The sequence below is a fragment of the Oncorhynchus mykiss genome, chromosome 20 (assembly GCF_013265735.2).
Source record: "Oncorhynchus mykiss isolate Arlee chromosome 20, USDA_OmykA_1.1, whole genome shotgun sequence".
In the NCBI taxonomy this organism is placed as follows: Eukaryota; Metazoa; Chordata; class Actinopteri; order Salmoniformes; family Salmonidae; genus Oncorhynchus; species Oncorhynchus mykiss.
In genome coordinates, this window is record NC_048584.1 from 34,389,598 (window position 1) to 34,406,831 (window position 17,234).

General features: G+C 39.3%; 1 protein-coding gene across 1 annotated transcript; it reads right to left on the minus strand.

The window, feature by feature from the left end:
• Positions 1 to 472: 472 nt before the first annotated feature.
• On the minus strand, positions 473 to 17,234 carry hcrtr2 (hypocretin (orexin) receptor 2). The gene is made up of 7 exons (XM_021576475.2): positions 16,865 to 17,234; positions 14,780 to 14,958; positions 8,735 to 8,978; positions 3,529 to 3,644; positions 3,012 to 3,232; positions 2,176 to 2,297; positions 473 to 1,760 (listed from the first exon to the last, which is right to left on the minus strand). Exons 1-7 carry the CDS (start codon positions 17,082 to 17,084, stop codon positions 1,591 to 1,593), a joined length of 1,272 nt encoding a protein of 423 aa, XP_021432150.2. The 5' UTR covers positions 17,085 to 17,234; the 3' UTR covers positions 473 to 1,590.

Sequence of the window (17,234 nt, forward strand, 5' to 3'; positions counted from 1 at the left end):
AATCTTCAGGGAGTAATGCAAATTCATTCTAATGAAATATGTTAAAAGTTGTCAAACTCATGGTGATTGACAGTCAATGAAAGATGTTAAGGACAGGGTGGAATACATACACCACTAATAAATTAGTTGTATAACTAAACACATAGCAATGTCTCCAGGTTGCTTTTATCAATGTTATGATTAGTGGATAAGGACAGTGATGGTCAGTAAGAGGTGGGTGTATTCAGCCATTTAAATAATAGCCTATACAACCTGGTTAGTCAATCATGGTAAAGTTCATGCTTAACCACAGGAGGTTGGTGGCACCTTAATTGTGGAAAACGGGCTCGTGTTAATGACTGGTTAATAACTGCCGTTAATGAAGTAATTGAAATACCCTAAATAGTATTTGAACCCAGGTCTGATGAATACAAGGTCAAAGTTAATACATAATATGTTGTTTTACATGAAGCACAGCAAACAAACAATGATAAATGTTTAAAATGTTTACCTTCAAACAGATCAAAAACAACAATCACTTACATGAACAGATACATTTTTAGAACAGATACATTTTTAGGGGAAACTGCTTAACATACTTTTCAAAAAGTACATGAAATAACAAGAAACACCAATAAGAAATCATCACAACAAACACCCGAGAAGAAATCAAAACAAACAAAAGCGATTGTAGAAACTGCTTTTCAAGGGTTCACATCAAATAAGACGTTGTTCATTTTTTAAAATCAGAATTCAATGTCTTGTAGGGTTATTTCATTCTGATTGCTTGTTGGTTGATCCAGCAATGAATTAGAAACAAAGCCGTCTTTATGATGTAAGGTTGTGAGAATTTAACCTTCCGCCTTGTCATGAAAACCTCTGTAGATGTATTCATCCGTGGAGATTTTCGAACTTTGGCTGGATTGTTAATGTACAATACCATATCTGTAAACATATTACCTGATATTACACATAGAATATGAAGGTAATAACAATAACAATAAAAAACAATAAACAACAGCATCAACAACAACAATAATACAAATATTAATAATAGCAATAATAATTATTATTATTATTATGATGATAAGTAGTCATCATAAGACATAAGTAAACATCACCACAAATCCACACGTAGTACACTATTGTGGCTAATTAACAAACAAATTGTTATTTTGTAATCCATCTTCAGATTTAAGAAGCTTTGATAATAAACGTTGATAGGGTTTAATCTTTGCATTGTGATTCATCCTTCAGTCTGTCCTTTCTGGTGAGGTGTACAACACCATGGGGTGCTAATTCCTGCCTCTGGTGGGATGAGAACCAAAGACTGGAGCCAATAGAACGGTTATCCATCTGTAACAGACACGACTCATTCAAATCACTTCTCTTCCCCTGGGTAGAGGTTCCAGCAGGGGAGGGATTTGCTTTCACACAGGTTGGTGGATATTGAGTGCTTTCAGTCCATTCAGAGTATGTGGTCTGTTATTAAAAGCTTGACGTTACAATGTGTTCTATTCGTGACCTTTGTATCATGGAGACAGTGAATGCCAGTGTGTCCTGGGTGGCATGGTGCAATTCTAAGATCTCCCAGCATGCCCCAGTATAGGATTAAACCACATGGTCAGATATCCGTGAAACATTGTCCATGTTGTTGACTTGAGTGGACAAGGATTTACGGCTGTCAGTGTTCATTCTTCTCCTTATGCCCTCTGTTTGGTTCTGACATCGGCCAAAAGAGCGACAGGAAAATGCTGCTTTGAATTCCGCTCGAAACTTCCCTGTGGAAAAAAGCTAAACTTTGTTAAACACATAACATTTTGGTAATTTAGCAGAAGCTGTTATCCAGAGCGACTTACAGGAGCAATTAGGGTTAAGGGCCTTTCTCTAGGGCACATAGACAAAAAAAAAAAATGTAACCACCAACCTTTCGGTTACTGGCCCAACACTCTTAACCGCTAATAAAACCTCATGGCCCAACACTCTTAACCGCTAATCAAACCTCATATGAAAGGGGTATTCTGTTGAAATTCTACCACTTAAGTATTACGTTTCTTTACCATTAAAATTGATTGAACAAGTTACGCACATCAAATCCCCCTTCCAAAGCTCCACTCTAGGTGTGTTGTGATATACTATACTGTCCAGCAGATGGGGCAATAAAATCATGAACAAAGCATTTTGAGACAAACTCACCACTTAAAAAGTTATAGATGATTGGATTTGCAGCACTGTTGGCATATATCAGCCAATGTGAGAACGTGAACCAGGCGTATACAGTCTCTCTGCTGTTTGTGTACTTAAACGTCCCAAACACTCTGCAATGACAAGGTAACATCAGTGAGACCTCATCTGTAATGACACCAAGTGTGTTGAAACTGTAAATGGAGCTATAGCTTATTGACATGTGTTTGCAGGGGGTGGGGGAGTATTAAAGAGATAGTTTAGCCTAATTTCTATTTTACCTCATTCTATGAAGAAATGGCAAGTGATACATCGTCGCTGTCTGATAAAAACCTCGTAACTAAATGTTTTGCCAATTTTCATAATTATTTTACATTTATTGAAAGCAGTAACTCCCCTCAATGTACTCTGAACAACCAAGAAAATATATTCAAAATAGCTTCTGAAGTTTCATAATTGTATATTAATGGGAAATTACGGTCATTCTTTCAAATTCCAGAAAAGCTTCTGTTTTGGAGAAAATAGGTTTTCATCAGACAGCAACGATATGCACCCTGAGAGACAGACATCACAAATATGTTTGCTTACCGCACTGATATAGATCAGAATATATGTGATCTAGGTATGCTAAAGTAATGCTTACAGATTTTCAGAATGTGATCACCTTTTTCTGTAAACACAATGTTTACCAGGGACTACTGTGAATGCCAACCGTTATTTGAGGCAAATGACTCATTTCCAAATCGAAACTTCTGACTCATTGAAACGTCTCTATGTTGAATCCTAGAGTGTAATGGCTATTGATCCTGAAGACAGAGAGACAGAGCAGCAAAGAGGCTGCTTGCTACCTTTTCATGATGTTGAGTACGCTGATGGGCAGGTAGCAGAGGGCAAAGACAAAGAGGACCACCATCAGCATGCAGGCTGTCTTCCTGCGGGCCCGGACCTGTTTGATCTCAGCGGACACTGTGCTGGTCCGGACCCTGGCTGACTCCCCAGGACCTGGAGAATAAGTGGAACCCTGGAGGGGCGTCCGCTTCCTCTGTAGCACAGATGACGTTCCAGGAATCTGTTTACAGAACCCACAACCCACAGCCGATCACACTGTGGTCTTTGAACAGCTTTTGCTTGACAAAGCTCAATAAAACTCAAAACGTTCAAAAAAAGCTCAATGGAATGGATCTGAATAGTGGAGTGCATAATCTGAGAGTGCATTGTCAACTAATTGCAAGGATAATGGACACTGATAAATTGGTGACTGCATGATCTAGAAATAAATGTGGAGAATCAACAAACAGCCAGATTGCTAAGAAACAGTGCAAATGTTGTCTGTTATTGTTCACAAACATGAATTTACATAGATACCTGTTGACACCACAGTTTATGACATATCTGTATGTATGCCAGAACCATCAGACAGAGGGGAGCGAAGTATGTGACGATGAAGAAACAGGTGTGATACACCTTGGGGTAGACATCAGCTGTTGAGAGAATGAAATGTGACTTAGCTAAATTATTGTGACATAGATGTAAATTAGAGGCGCTACCAGAAAAAAACACATGATTTCACATGTGGAAAATCACATGATTTCACATGTGGAAAATCACATGATTTCACGTGAAATGTTGCATGTTACATCATGTGAAAAAAAATGTTTTTGTAACCCTTCACATTGTTTCACAGGTTTTCACACGTGTAGTTTCATGTTATCCCATGTTGCTTTACATGTTGTCACATTATCTTCACGTAAGATCACAGATCACATGAAAACATGTGTTTTTGGAATACTTCACTTGATCACATGTGAGATGATGTACTTTTTTTCAAAAGGGTACTGTAGGAATTGTGGAGGTAATTGGTCAAATCCAAAGGGGAAACAAACATGTCTACATTTATATACATATTTATCAGTAAAATGCATGAGCTTGTAGTTACTGTGCAGGAATTTAAATTGAGTGGCAAGACAGAACTCTCCATCAAAAAGAGACATTTTTTTAAAGGGAATCATCAGATTGTGCTGAATATGGTTCCTATCACAGAAAGGTTCAGCGGAACAAATAAAACATTCTACACTTTAAGAAATAGCAATTGAATAAGTAGGCACGTTTCCATTGACCCAGGTTTATTCAACAAACTCTATGTCACAATAGAAAACATTGCGACATGTGTATTGTAAAAGGCAGTTAAAGGAGATTTGTTCTGAACATCTACTATGTTTATATCTATTCAACAGGGGCGGATTTTTATTTTGTCAAACTTTCTTTATTGTGACAAACGATTATGGAAACGGTATTTTTCAAATAAATAATGATTGCCAAATATTTTTGAAGGAAACGTTGGGCATGTGATGTCATTACATTGCTATAAAGCTCCACTCCACTCCACATTGAGCCACATTGAGCCTAACTCTAAATGCCTAGTGCTTGCTCCATTTTTTCAAGTATAAAAATTATGTTTTTTTGCAGGACAAGTATTGTCCTGTCTATCAAGAATGAATGAATTGCTTAACTTTGCTTTTCTGGTTGGCTGGATGCAAGTTCCAACATCCAATTATTTCAGGTCTACAGGTCTACAGGTTTCACCATGGCACGGTTGGGCGATACACTGACACATGAGAATTATTTGAATATTGCAAATATTACTAAATTCTTCCATTCTATCCATGTTAACTTTTGCGGATAACCTAAGACATGAAACAGACAGGTGGGAGCGGGGATACCAATTTACTAATGCACTCTGCCCTACGTGGAAAGAGTTAGACATCCCTGATTTAAACAAACTGCTGAGCAAAAATTGCATCCTGGCAATGTAACTGTCCCCATACAACTTAAATTATAACTTTTGCATTTTAGAGATGTGAGTCTTGAGTAATACTGCGTTCACATGTTCAACAAGTTAGAAAGTCTAACGTTTCCGAGTTCTGAATAGCATGCGAACGTGGCATAAGTCTGAGATGCAGGTACTGTACATATACTACATGTGGACACCATCTCATTTCAATATCATGGACGGTGATATGGAGTTGGTCCCCCCTTTCAGATATAGCCTCCACTCTTCTGGGAAGACTTTCCACTGGATGTTGGATCATTGCTACGGGGACTTGCTTCCATTCAGCCCTTGCTTTGTGCATGGGGGTATTATCATGCTGAAAAAATAAAGTGCCTTCCCCAAACTGTTGCCTTAAAGTTTGAAGCACAGAATTATCTAGAATGTCATTGTATGCTGTAGCGTTAAAATTTCCCTTAACTGGAACTACGGGGCCTAGCCTGAACCATGAAAAATAGCCTCAAACCATTATTCCTCCTCCACCAAACATTACAGTTGGCACTATGCATTCGGGCAGGTAGTGTTCTCCTGGCATCCGCCAAACTCAGATTCATCCATCAGACTGCCAGATGGTGAAACATGATTAATCACTTCAGAGAACGCCTTTCCACTGCTCCAGAGTCCAATGGCGGTGAGCTTTACACCCCTCCAGCCGACGCTTGGCATTGCGCATGGTGATCTTAGGCTTGTTACATGTTTTATGTTTGACCTGCTTTTGAAAGCAAAAGTCGGATTGAAAACATTATTGACATCGGTGAATTTCATTTTCATAACAGCAAGCTAAGACTGATGGTTTGGTCAGCTAAATTAGCAAATCTATTTGTTTGGTTACCACGGCAACTACTGTTGCTATCTAGTAAACTTCAGTGGATGTTGAGCACATTTCTTATGGCAAATGAAAACATTTCTAGTGGCAAATGTGTTAAATTATAGACATGGTATACTGTAAAAGGGACAATCAACCGGGGCTCTATGCGTTCTCTGGAAAAGAATGCCTTCCACATCGTCAATTATTTTCCAAAAAACTCATATGCCGCTCCCCGATTATCCCTTACATAATGCATGGATATTTTTAAACTTCAAATACACCACAAGTTTTAAATGTCCCGCATCAAATTAAGATCCTACAGCAAATTAAGATCCTACATCTGTAGATATCAACCTTAAATGTTGAGAGTTTGCATGAGGACACCCCAGTCATAGACTGTTCTCTCTACTACCGCATGGCAAGCGGTACCAGAGTGCCAAATCTAGGACAAAAAGGCTTCTCAACAGTTTTTACCCCCAAGCCATAAGACTCCCGGACTATTTGCATTGTGTGTCACCCCCCCCCCCCTCCCCCCCAACCCCTCTTTTACGCTGCTGCTAGTCTCTGTTTATCTTATATGCTAGTCACTTTAACTATACATTCATGTACATACCTGAATTGGCCCGAAGAACCAGTGCTCCCGCACATTGGCTAACCGGGCTATCTGCATTGTGTCCCACCACCTGCCAACCCCTCTTTTTACGCTTCTGCTACTCTCTGTTCATCATATATGCACAGTCACTTTAATGATACCTACATGTACATATTACCTCAATAAGCCTGACTAACAGGTGTCTGTATATAGCCTTGCTACTCTTTTTTCAAATGTCTTTCTACTGTTGTTTTATTTCTTTATTTGCCTACACACACACACACACACACACACCTTTTTTTTTGGCACCATTGGTTAGAGCCTGTAAGTAAGCATTTCACTGTAAGGTTTCACCTGTTGTATTCGGCACACGTGACAAATAAACTTGGATTTGATTTGACATTCCTGCAAAGGTTTTCCACCCAAAAACGAATTTGAGAGATGGAGAACTTTGATCTCGCTCATTTAATCGATAGCCTTGACACATTCATTTATTTTCTATCCAAACAATTGTGCTGCCAATAGTTGTATGGTTTTCTGTGAGAGAGTATTTGTCTGTAGCGATCAAGAGGCATCCAAGCCTATTTTATCGGAGAACCTGCAAAGTCATCCCTCAATGCATTCCAAGTATTTTTCAACCGTCTGACCCTGAAGCATTCAGTAGGACAGATAAATGGGAGGCTGGTGATGGGAGGACAGCTCATAATAATGAATGGAATGGAAAACCAGGTCTTTGATGTGTTCGATATGTTTACATTTATTCCATTCCAGCCATTACCATGAGCCTGTCCTCCCCATTTAAAGTGTTACCATCCACCACTGCCTTAAACATACAGTCTGCTTAGATAGTAGTTTTTCCTATCAAAGGAAGACAGTGACTTGTTTTCAATATTGTGTCAACATGGATGTTACATTTGTATAACTCAGTGAGTAGAATTCAAAAGGTACCCCGCCCATGTAGAAAACATGTAGGAGGAGGCTGGGATAGGACACTCAACCATGTAGAAAGAACTTGCAAGAGGCCCAAATAGAAAACATATTGTTGCTATGTAATTACATGCTTGACAGTAGATGACGGTACAGTATGAAGCTGAAACCTGTGCTTTCTGTTTGCACCTTAGATTTGCACCTTTTTGTGTTCACTGTCAATTATGTAATTAAACACCAATAGTATTTTATCTCTGCCTCCTGCAGGTTTTTTTTCTGCATGGTTTGAGTGTGAGTACCTTCTCAATTCTACTTAGTTATTCCCTAGTTATCCCCACACTTAGTATATGATTAGAATACTATACAGCAGTGGATTGATAACATTTGGATACTGGTCTCACACAGCTTCAGAATCCCTTCAAGGAAAACCCCACCACCTTTTGGTATTTGTTTCATTAGTCCATTATTGATTTAGTCCCAAAATGTTTTTCATGTCAGCAATCAAGTTTTCAAGATGCAGTTCAATTCAGAAATAAAGCTGGTATGATGCATTTTGCATCGTATGATGCTGCGCTCTTCTGTATTTTGAAAGTTATAGATCTTGAAAACTTGATTGCTGACATGAAAAACATTTTGGGATGATATGAACATTGGATTAATTAAACAAATACCAATAGATAGTATTTCGGTGGAATTGTCCTTTAAGAGTGATGTCAACACAGCAGACACTACAGTATATAACATTACATATGTTTTTTTCTAATGATCCTATGAAATATTGATTCCATCAGAAAAGAACGAGCACATTTGTGTAGCTGGTGTAGTGTAACACAAATTATAAACCGGGTGGTTCGAGCCCTGAATGCTGATTGGCTGAAAGCTGTGGTATATCAAACCGTATACCACGGGTATGACAAAAAAATTATTATCATTGTTCTAATTACGTTGGTAACCAGTTTATAATAGCAATAAGGCACCTTGGGGGTTTGTGGTATATGGCCAATATACCACGGCTACGGGCTATATCCAGGCACTCCGCGTTGCGTCATACGAAAGAACAGCGCTTAGCCGTAGTATATTGTCCATATACCACACCCCCTCCAATATTGCTTAATTATTCCCCATCTGACAACAGCTCCGGGGGGTTTAGTCACAAGAACTGAAATATGCCTGTCGCCTTTGGTCCAGACCTTGGTTCAAACAGTGACTGTTTACTAGAGGCTGTCTGGAATGCTAAATGGCTTAATACTTAATACTTTTGGGACTACTCCAGTGGAGTACTCAATTGTTTCAGGCATTCTCAATCAAGCTTAATCCAGCAGAGTTAGAGTATTAGAAATTGGTCTGGTCTGGGGTAACAGTGCCTTGGCGAGTTCCTGTGGCATTGAGAGGAGGGATTTTGTGGATGCCCGCCTACCTCCCCAGCGCTCTTCACACACAGTGAAAAGGCTGGTTTTGTTGGTGAGCTCAGGGAGCAGGCTGCTGCACTCCATCACGATGGCCTGGGGGATCATGATGATACAGGAAACCCCCCAGATGAGGAGGATACTCTTGCGGGCACGCCTGGCCGTGCTTTTGAACATCAGCGGGTGGCAGATTGCGTACCAGCGGTCGAGAGCAATGCAGCTCAGAGTCAAGACTGACACAGATACGGAGATTGTCTGGGAGATTGAAAAAGAGGATGTGCAGTTAATTAAAGCACAAAGTGAAGCAGTACAAAAAGTACTACACTTAATATATACCTGCTGAGAGAAAATCTGTGATTTCCCTTGGGCAAACAAAATAATACTTTCTCTTCATTATTGTGAAGAAGAGAAGAAGAAAATGACTGGTCTGTTTATCTATTTTAGAATTTAAAAGACTTCTCAATATGAATATGAAAAAGGATAGCCCTTTTTCCCTGTGTCACTGCCAGCAGAAAAACATTGATGGACAGGGAAAATTGGCTGATCTAGACGTTGACAGGGGCAACCGTTTTCTCCCAGGACGATTACACCCAACCTCCCCCAAGGCATCAACTATTTATATGGACTAATTAGAATTGGTATGATGTGAAGCAGAATGGTAAGACAACCCGTAGAGACCACAATGTTGATCTGCCATTCGTTCGGCGCAGTATTTTTTTAGGGGCCACCCACTGGGGGACGTCTGACTGCTGACATTTTCACACGATTCTGTAGAATGTAGAATCGACTTGCACTTGGTTTGAAAATGACGGCCGGCACTCTGTTCAGAGGTGCTAAGTACTCTCAACCTTTGTTAGAAGCGCAGAGAGACTGTCGGGTATTAGAATTATATATTATGCATATGTATAGTACGTATGATGAAGTCTGACTAACTACCATAGCCAAAGGATGATTACAATATAAACATTTATAGGATGAATCTGAGTTTACACAATACAGACAACAACAACAAAATCGGCATTACTGTTGATATGGCGAAATACTGTCAAATTATGGGGGCCCTAGTCTATATTCAACAGGTCTATACTCCCTTAATAGTCAACATTCTCATCATTTTTATTTTATTTTACTAGGTAAGTCATGTAAGAACAAATTCTTATTTACAATGAAAATAAAATAACCGTCACAACGGTTTCTGTTTTTGTGGAGTGAACAGCTAGACGTGACGACCGGGCATTTGTGCGGTTGAGTTTGTTTCTACGGTATTGATACAATACTTTCCATGGTAATTTAGAATGTTCATTCAAATGATGTTAACTGATGTGGCACATGCAATCAAATTAAATTCTTTGTGATGTCAGTTGAGTTGAATCAACAAATCACAGCGTTCGTCACTAGTTATCATCGCCACAAAGTCATAAACCCTGCCTATTTCTTCAATTTATCTTCTTAAAATGTATGTTGCATTTTAGCAGATGCACTTATCCAGAGCAACCTACAGTAGTGAGTGCATACATTTTTGTACTGCTCCCCCATAGGAATTAAACCTACAACCCTGAGTATGGAAGCGCAATGCTCTACCAAGTGAGCCAGCCACACAAAACCTAACCATCTCCTTAACCTCACTGTTAACCTTATGCCTATCCCTAACCTTAAATGAAGACCAACCCAACGGCCAACAATCCACCCATTATGCCATCATTGACTTGAATGGGGACGCCCGTTATATTCAGTCTATTTCTATGGCAGCACATGCAGACAGGAGCGGAGGAAAAGAGAAAATGTGCATTCAAAAAAATTAAATGTGTTTTGGTTGTTATGTTTTTAGCTATTCAAACGGTTATGAAGTGACTCCGGTCATTCGGCTGACGAACAACCGTCATCCGAAATTCCATGACCCTCACAGCCCAGAATGTTGATATTTACTCATCACAGTGATATGAATCTACCAGCCATTTTCTGTTATCCTTGTTTCCTCTGTCGGTTTAGAGTGGCGGGATTTATGATTATATTAACCATAACACTTCCAAGAGATAATTTGGCAACCTCATATCAATAAAAATAAAGACATCACAAATCTGGAAATGATATGGGGCTTGTGTATTCTTTAAAGTCATTTTAGATTGTGTCATATAGCTGGATCTGCAAAACAAACAGCCGGGGCCTTTTACATTTCAGACTGGCTTATCCAGAGCGACTTACAGAAGTAGTAAGTGCATACAGCTTAATGGTTCTTTAATACTGGTCCCCTGTGGGAATCAAACCCAAAACCCTGGCACTGCGAGCACTATGCTCTACCAAATGAGCTACACAGGACTGTTCTTGACGTTAGACTACATTTGATGGTTTAAAACAGCTGACACACTTTGATCTTAGAGTGTTATGTTATTTTCATATCTGCAGCCATCACTCAAATATCAATTAGAGCCTGTAGACAGTAGAGGAGCTGTGAGAATTACAATTGAGGCCATCTGATTGACGATGGGGGACATTTTCAGCTCTCTCATTAACATCCTATAGCCAATGGACACATCAAATTGTCCCTACAGCTGCTACAGCTATTCCAATTTACCTCAGACATGCTTCACACAGCCATTAGGAGAAGCAGGATGTCCACACAGTAACTAATGAAATGTCAACGAAGTTTGTGCAGCAGTTACAGATGTCCTTCCTTGGGAAAGCACTTTTGACACACTGCAAGTAGGCCAGGGGAGAAAACCAGTTTAATATTCTGCTTCTTCAGATCATCAGGTAAAGGTTTTATAAATGGTTTTAATGGATCTCTTGATGGTGTGAGGTAGACCACCAGCTGCCTCTCCTCTGTTGGTAATTGTAGTCCTCTTAACACTGTCTTTCAGGCAGACATGAATGATAACACAGTAATTCAGTCCAGGACCTTACCTATAGGGCTCCAGGCGTTTGTCTGTGGGTTTTGGATACAGTCCAGTGTTAAGGAAATCCAAAGATCAGCTAACCTGATAAACCCTTTCTCAATCTCCTGACCACTTATTATATTTGTCAACAGGCAGCATTGCAAAAAAAATGTAAGGGCACTATGCACTGTATTTGTCCCCAGCATGAATGCAAAATAATATGAGTCAGAAATGTATTGAGAGGCTGTCTTTAGATCATTTCAATGTTATTTTCTCAACGGTTAGGCAATCAGATGTTTTTTCAAAAGGCAAATTGATAAAGTATGCCCCCATTTAACATGAAAATAAACTGAGACTGAAGAAAGGTCATTTTGTTTAGACTTTAGAGCTTTTCATAAAGTTTTTTAAAAATACTAACATTTTAGACAATATTCTCATATCCTTGGACTATCCAGAATCCAACATTCATTCATTTCTTCTCTGTATTCGGAACGGTGCAGTGCCAGAACGTGGACAGTCAGAGCCCAGTGCAGGCTGGGAACACATTCCTCAGTCCAGGGATGGAATATGTCAATGTACTCATAATTCTCCTGAAATGATGAAAGGTGAATTGAGAAGATTGGAAAACTGCTAGTTTAAAAAAAAAATTAAACTGCATGCTAGGCTAGCTAATGCTATAGCAGTCAATTGGATTCCTTGAAAATGCATTGGGGTGAGTAGTTAACAGAAGTGTTGTGGAATCCAATGGGTTGCTTTCATAGCCATGGAAAGTAGGGGTGCTGAGGGTGCTGCTGTACCCCTGAAAAATCTGTGCAAAACAAAATAATAATATTTGTTTTTTTAAATTACAAACATTTATTCACAAAAGTAGTGCACTGGGCCTTAACTAGTCCTGTATTAGCAGAATGATATAAATGATTAAATCATATAATAATCTGACATACCCAAATCTAACTGCCTGAAGCTCAAATCTAACTGCCTGTAGCTAATGACATACCCAAATCTAACTGCCTATAGCTCAGGACCTGATGCAAGGATATGCATATTCTTGATACCATTTGAAAGGAAACACTTTCAGGTTTTTGTAAATGTGAAATGAATGTAGGAGAATTTAAACCATTAGATCTGGTAACAGATAACACAAACAAAAAAACATGTGTTTTCTATTTTTTTTTTATCCATCATCTTTGAAATGCAAGAGAAAGGCCATAACACAATATTGCAGTTAGGCGCAATTTAGATTTTGGCCACTAGATAGCAGCAGTGTGTGTGCAAAGTTTCAGATTGATCCAGTGAAACATAGCCATACTGGCCAATATTTTGAATCAAGTCTGCCCAAATGTGCCGAATTGGTCAATTGATACATAACTAATTGGTCAAAGTCCATAACTATAGAGAAAATACAAAAATGATATGGTAATACAATATTTACGTTTACACACTCCCAGGAATGTCATACTTGACGGATCATTAGCTTATAACTTTCACATATCTAGATGGCCGGGCGGGGTGGGTGTGGAGCCAGAGACAGCAGGGGTTCAAAACTGTACATTTTAATATAAAAATAGATTTTATCAAACAAAACTATGCTACATTTTTATCTCTGAGACCCTCAGGATGACTAATCAGAGCAAGACTACAGAATGTTAGCTCAACTGTCCCGGTGTAGGGACACCTATCCCATAGAGGTTTTAATAAAAGAATAGCAGTATTTCAATCTTAATGTATCATTTTGGGTAATGGGATAATTAGGTGTACAGCACCTTATCTCGCGTCGGCTCCGCGGTGTCCTTATCATGGCAGCCTGCCGTCCAGACCATACAGGGAAGATGTAATTACAGTGGCCGTAAGGTCTGAATCTTTAGGCTAATCCTCTGACACACAGATTGGCTTGGGATTCTGCCCCATATGGCTGAGTGGAGGTTCCATCACACTGGATCAAAAGAGAGTTATGATGTTGATCCATTGAAGGCTAAGCCCATGGCAGTTGAGCTGGGAAAGCAAAACACTTTCCCGTGGCACAAGCATCACCATGGGGTCCCTTCAAAGGTGTTTCAAAGAATACTGTTCAGTACCCTGGAGTTCCGTTCCAACTATCAAGCTTGAAGTTGCAAGCGGTACGAGTACCGGAGCTCTAAGTCTGGGACCAGAAGGCTCCTTGACAGCTTCTACCCAAAGCCATAAGACTGCAGAGCAGTTCATCAGATGGCTACCCTGACTATTTGCATTGACCCCCTTTTGCATTGACACTCTTGCACTGGCTCTATGCACACTCACTTGACTTTACCCACACACTCACACATTCTACACTGACACTCCAACACACACACACACACACAACTTCAACATTTCAACATCATCAAATCACCTCTGCTTAGTCTAATACAGTGACAACTAAAAGATACAAAAAACAATTTAGTTCAATCAACTTAAGCTAAATATGATGTCGCTGTCCATGGTCTGATTTGTGTGTATGTGTGCGTTCCTGCAAGTAGAAAAAACATGTTGACTCACCCTACTTGCAGAGAAACGCCAATGCCATGTTGATGAAATGGTCTATGACTCTCTCATACAGTACACACTTTAATTTTTTGTTGTCCTACAGTACATACGCTCACACACACAAAACACACACACACATGCATATTGACGCCACACACTCACACATTGGCACACATTCACACGCTTCACATACGCTGCTGCTACTCTGTTTATTAATGTATCCTGATTGCCTAGTCACTTTTGCCCGTACCTACCTACATATCACCTCAATAACCTCAACTACCTTGTAACCCTGCACAATGACTCTGTACTGGTACTCCTTGTATGTAGCCTCGTTATTGTTATTTTATTGTGTTACTATTTCCTTTATTTTGTAAACTTGTATTACTTTTTAACTCTGTGTTGTTGGTAAAGGGCTCGTAACTAAGCTTTTCACAGTAAAGTCTACACATTTGGCAGTTCTGTGTAACTCAATTAGTAGAGCATTGTGCTTACAACGCCAGGGTTGTGAGTTTGATTCCTGCAGTGGACCAGTACAAAAATGTATGTAGTCATCTGGATAAGAGCATGTTTTAAAATGTAAATGTATTTAGCATATGTGACAAATGAAATATTATTTGATTTGAATATAAAGTGAAAGTTGAGAAATGTGAAAATAAAAACGTTGGGACATCGTCTTACCTGTAAGTAAGGCAGTATTTTACAAAGAGTGTTTCCAAAGAACCATGTTTCTGTAATGTCTACCACAAGACTTGCCGGGAGACAGGTGATGGTGACCAGGACATCAGCAAAGGAGAGATTCACAATGAAACAGTTGGTCACCGTGCGCATGTGATGGTTTTTCCACACTGCAAAACAAACTGACAACAAGACACAACCAAGGACTGCTGCTGTTAGGAATACAGGGAGACATCAATGACTTTAATTGGTTTAAATCAAATGCAATACACAGCACACACCTGAATAACAGAATCTGAATAACAACTGAATAGCAGCACCTGAATAACAACTATCAATTGCATAATCAATATGTAGGTATTACAAATTAACCAGTTGTCCTGTTATGTCACTTAAATGTCAGTTGGTGATTATGAAAAGGGCAGTCAAACAAGAACGTATAATAGTGACTAATTTAATTTACAATAAGCCTACATCTGTAACAAGACTGTCATAAACACATTTCTTATTTACTGCAAAATAATGTGGAAGGTAAAAACAAGGGATTTGAATACAGTAAACATAGCCAACTCTCAGTATCCACAGGGTATGACATCAAGACAGGTTTTAAAAACTCAGGAGAGTTAAACATATTGAACAGGTTTCTCGTTTTCAAAGGTTCCCCAGCCTGCAGTGAACCATTCCATTCTCCAACGCTGCTCTTCCAAAGGCACAGAACGCTCCTCCTGCCTTAAATACACAATGTACCCTCACTACAGACACATGTATTATAATTGGCAAATAAACCAGTCTCATTCACAAACAGCTCATGAAGAATGAATAAAATCGTGCCCTAAACGTTGGGTAAGGGCTGTTGAACACTGCCTTTCAGTCCAATGTGCACGATTTTACTCATTCTTCATGAGCTGTTTGTGAATGAGACTGGTTTATTTGCCATTTATAATACATGTGTTTCAGTCCAAAACAAAATGTCTTGCCCTATTTTGTATTTAACTAGGCAAGTTAGATAAGAACAAATTCTTAACTACAATGACAGCCTACACCGGCCAAACCCAGACAAGACTGGGCCAATTGTGCACCACCCTATGGAATCCCAATCACATAGAGTCTGGATTCAAACCAGCATTGAGACGCAGTGCCTTAGACCGCTGCGCCAATCGGGAGCCCGATCAACACAAGCGAACAGCACTGCCATAGTAACAAGAGAAACTGCACGCAGAGAAAATGAGACGGATTGTAAACTACTTGAAAACATTGTCAAATTATGCCAGTATTGTCAGCACCGAAAACATTATTTAGAATCAATTAAGACATTTAATTAAGACCATTAACAATACTTTAATTAGCAAATAGTTGCACAATAGCAGTTATTAAGGGCTAGATTCAATTGTATTCAAATATGCCATGTTTAAGCAGTATCTTAAGTGTCTTTATAAGATACTGCCCGAGAATCGTATTCTGAAAACTGGAAGCATCTACTTGTAAAGGGACTATGTTAATACAGTAGACTTGATTTATTCCACAGGCATCTTATTCTGAACTAGAAGCATGGGCCTAATAAGGATGCTCCAAAAATATTTTATTAACAATTTATATTACGCACTCAACTATATTTGTCAAGTGTTATTAACAGCTAAAACAGAAAACGACCGTTTAAAGAGAATGCCTGGTACAGCACTTGGATTCGGGTTTATCACTTTACAGGTCGCATGGCTTATCATTTTCCCTGTCGAGTGTCGCATACACATCCAAACAAGACAGATGCGCATGAATGTCCGCGCTCGGGATAATGTCTTTATTTTGCGCTTCCCAAATACATTCGATTGTCAGTAACCTCTTGTTTAGAAGGTAGTCTACTGATACTGAATTAGTGAACACCAAATTAATATAATAATACTATATGTAATACATAGCCTACATTCGACTCACCAGTAGCCTAACTTCTATAAAACTACCATCATGGTCAATGAAGCCCAAATAACTTTGAGGACTTGATCTAATGCCATGCACTTTAAAATGAGGATGACATTTTAAAATGATACTGGCTCAATTAATCCAACCTGCGCAAAAACCTTTACCAAAACTTACCTAGTGTGTTTCCAATGAGAGAAACAAAAAAAACAATTATGTATCCTACAATAAGAACCCATTCATATTGCTTAGGATGCAAATATTCCCTCCAGATATACTTCAGAAGTTCATCATCGTCATCGATGCTAGAGTATGGGTGTAATTCCGTGGTGCAAGGCTCATGCGAAGGGGGTGAACATTCTACACAATCCGAATTCACTGTGATCCCCGACATCATTCAATAGTTGGAAGTGTTTACGGTCTTTTTAGTGTCCATTCAGCGCGTCTGGAACGAGCAACAGACTACCAGATTTAACGTCTGCTAATAGAATGGCTATGCACCAGATATGAATCGCTTTGGCATCGTCAACGTGACCATCTCTCCAAA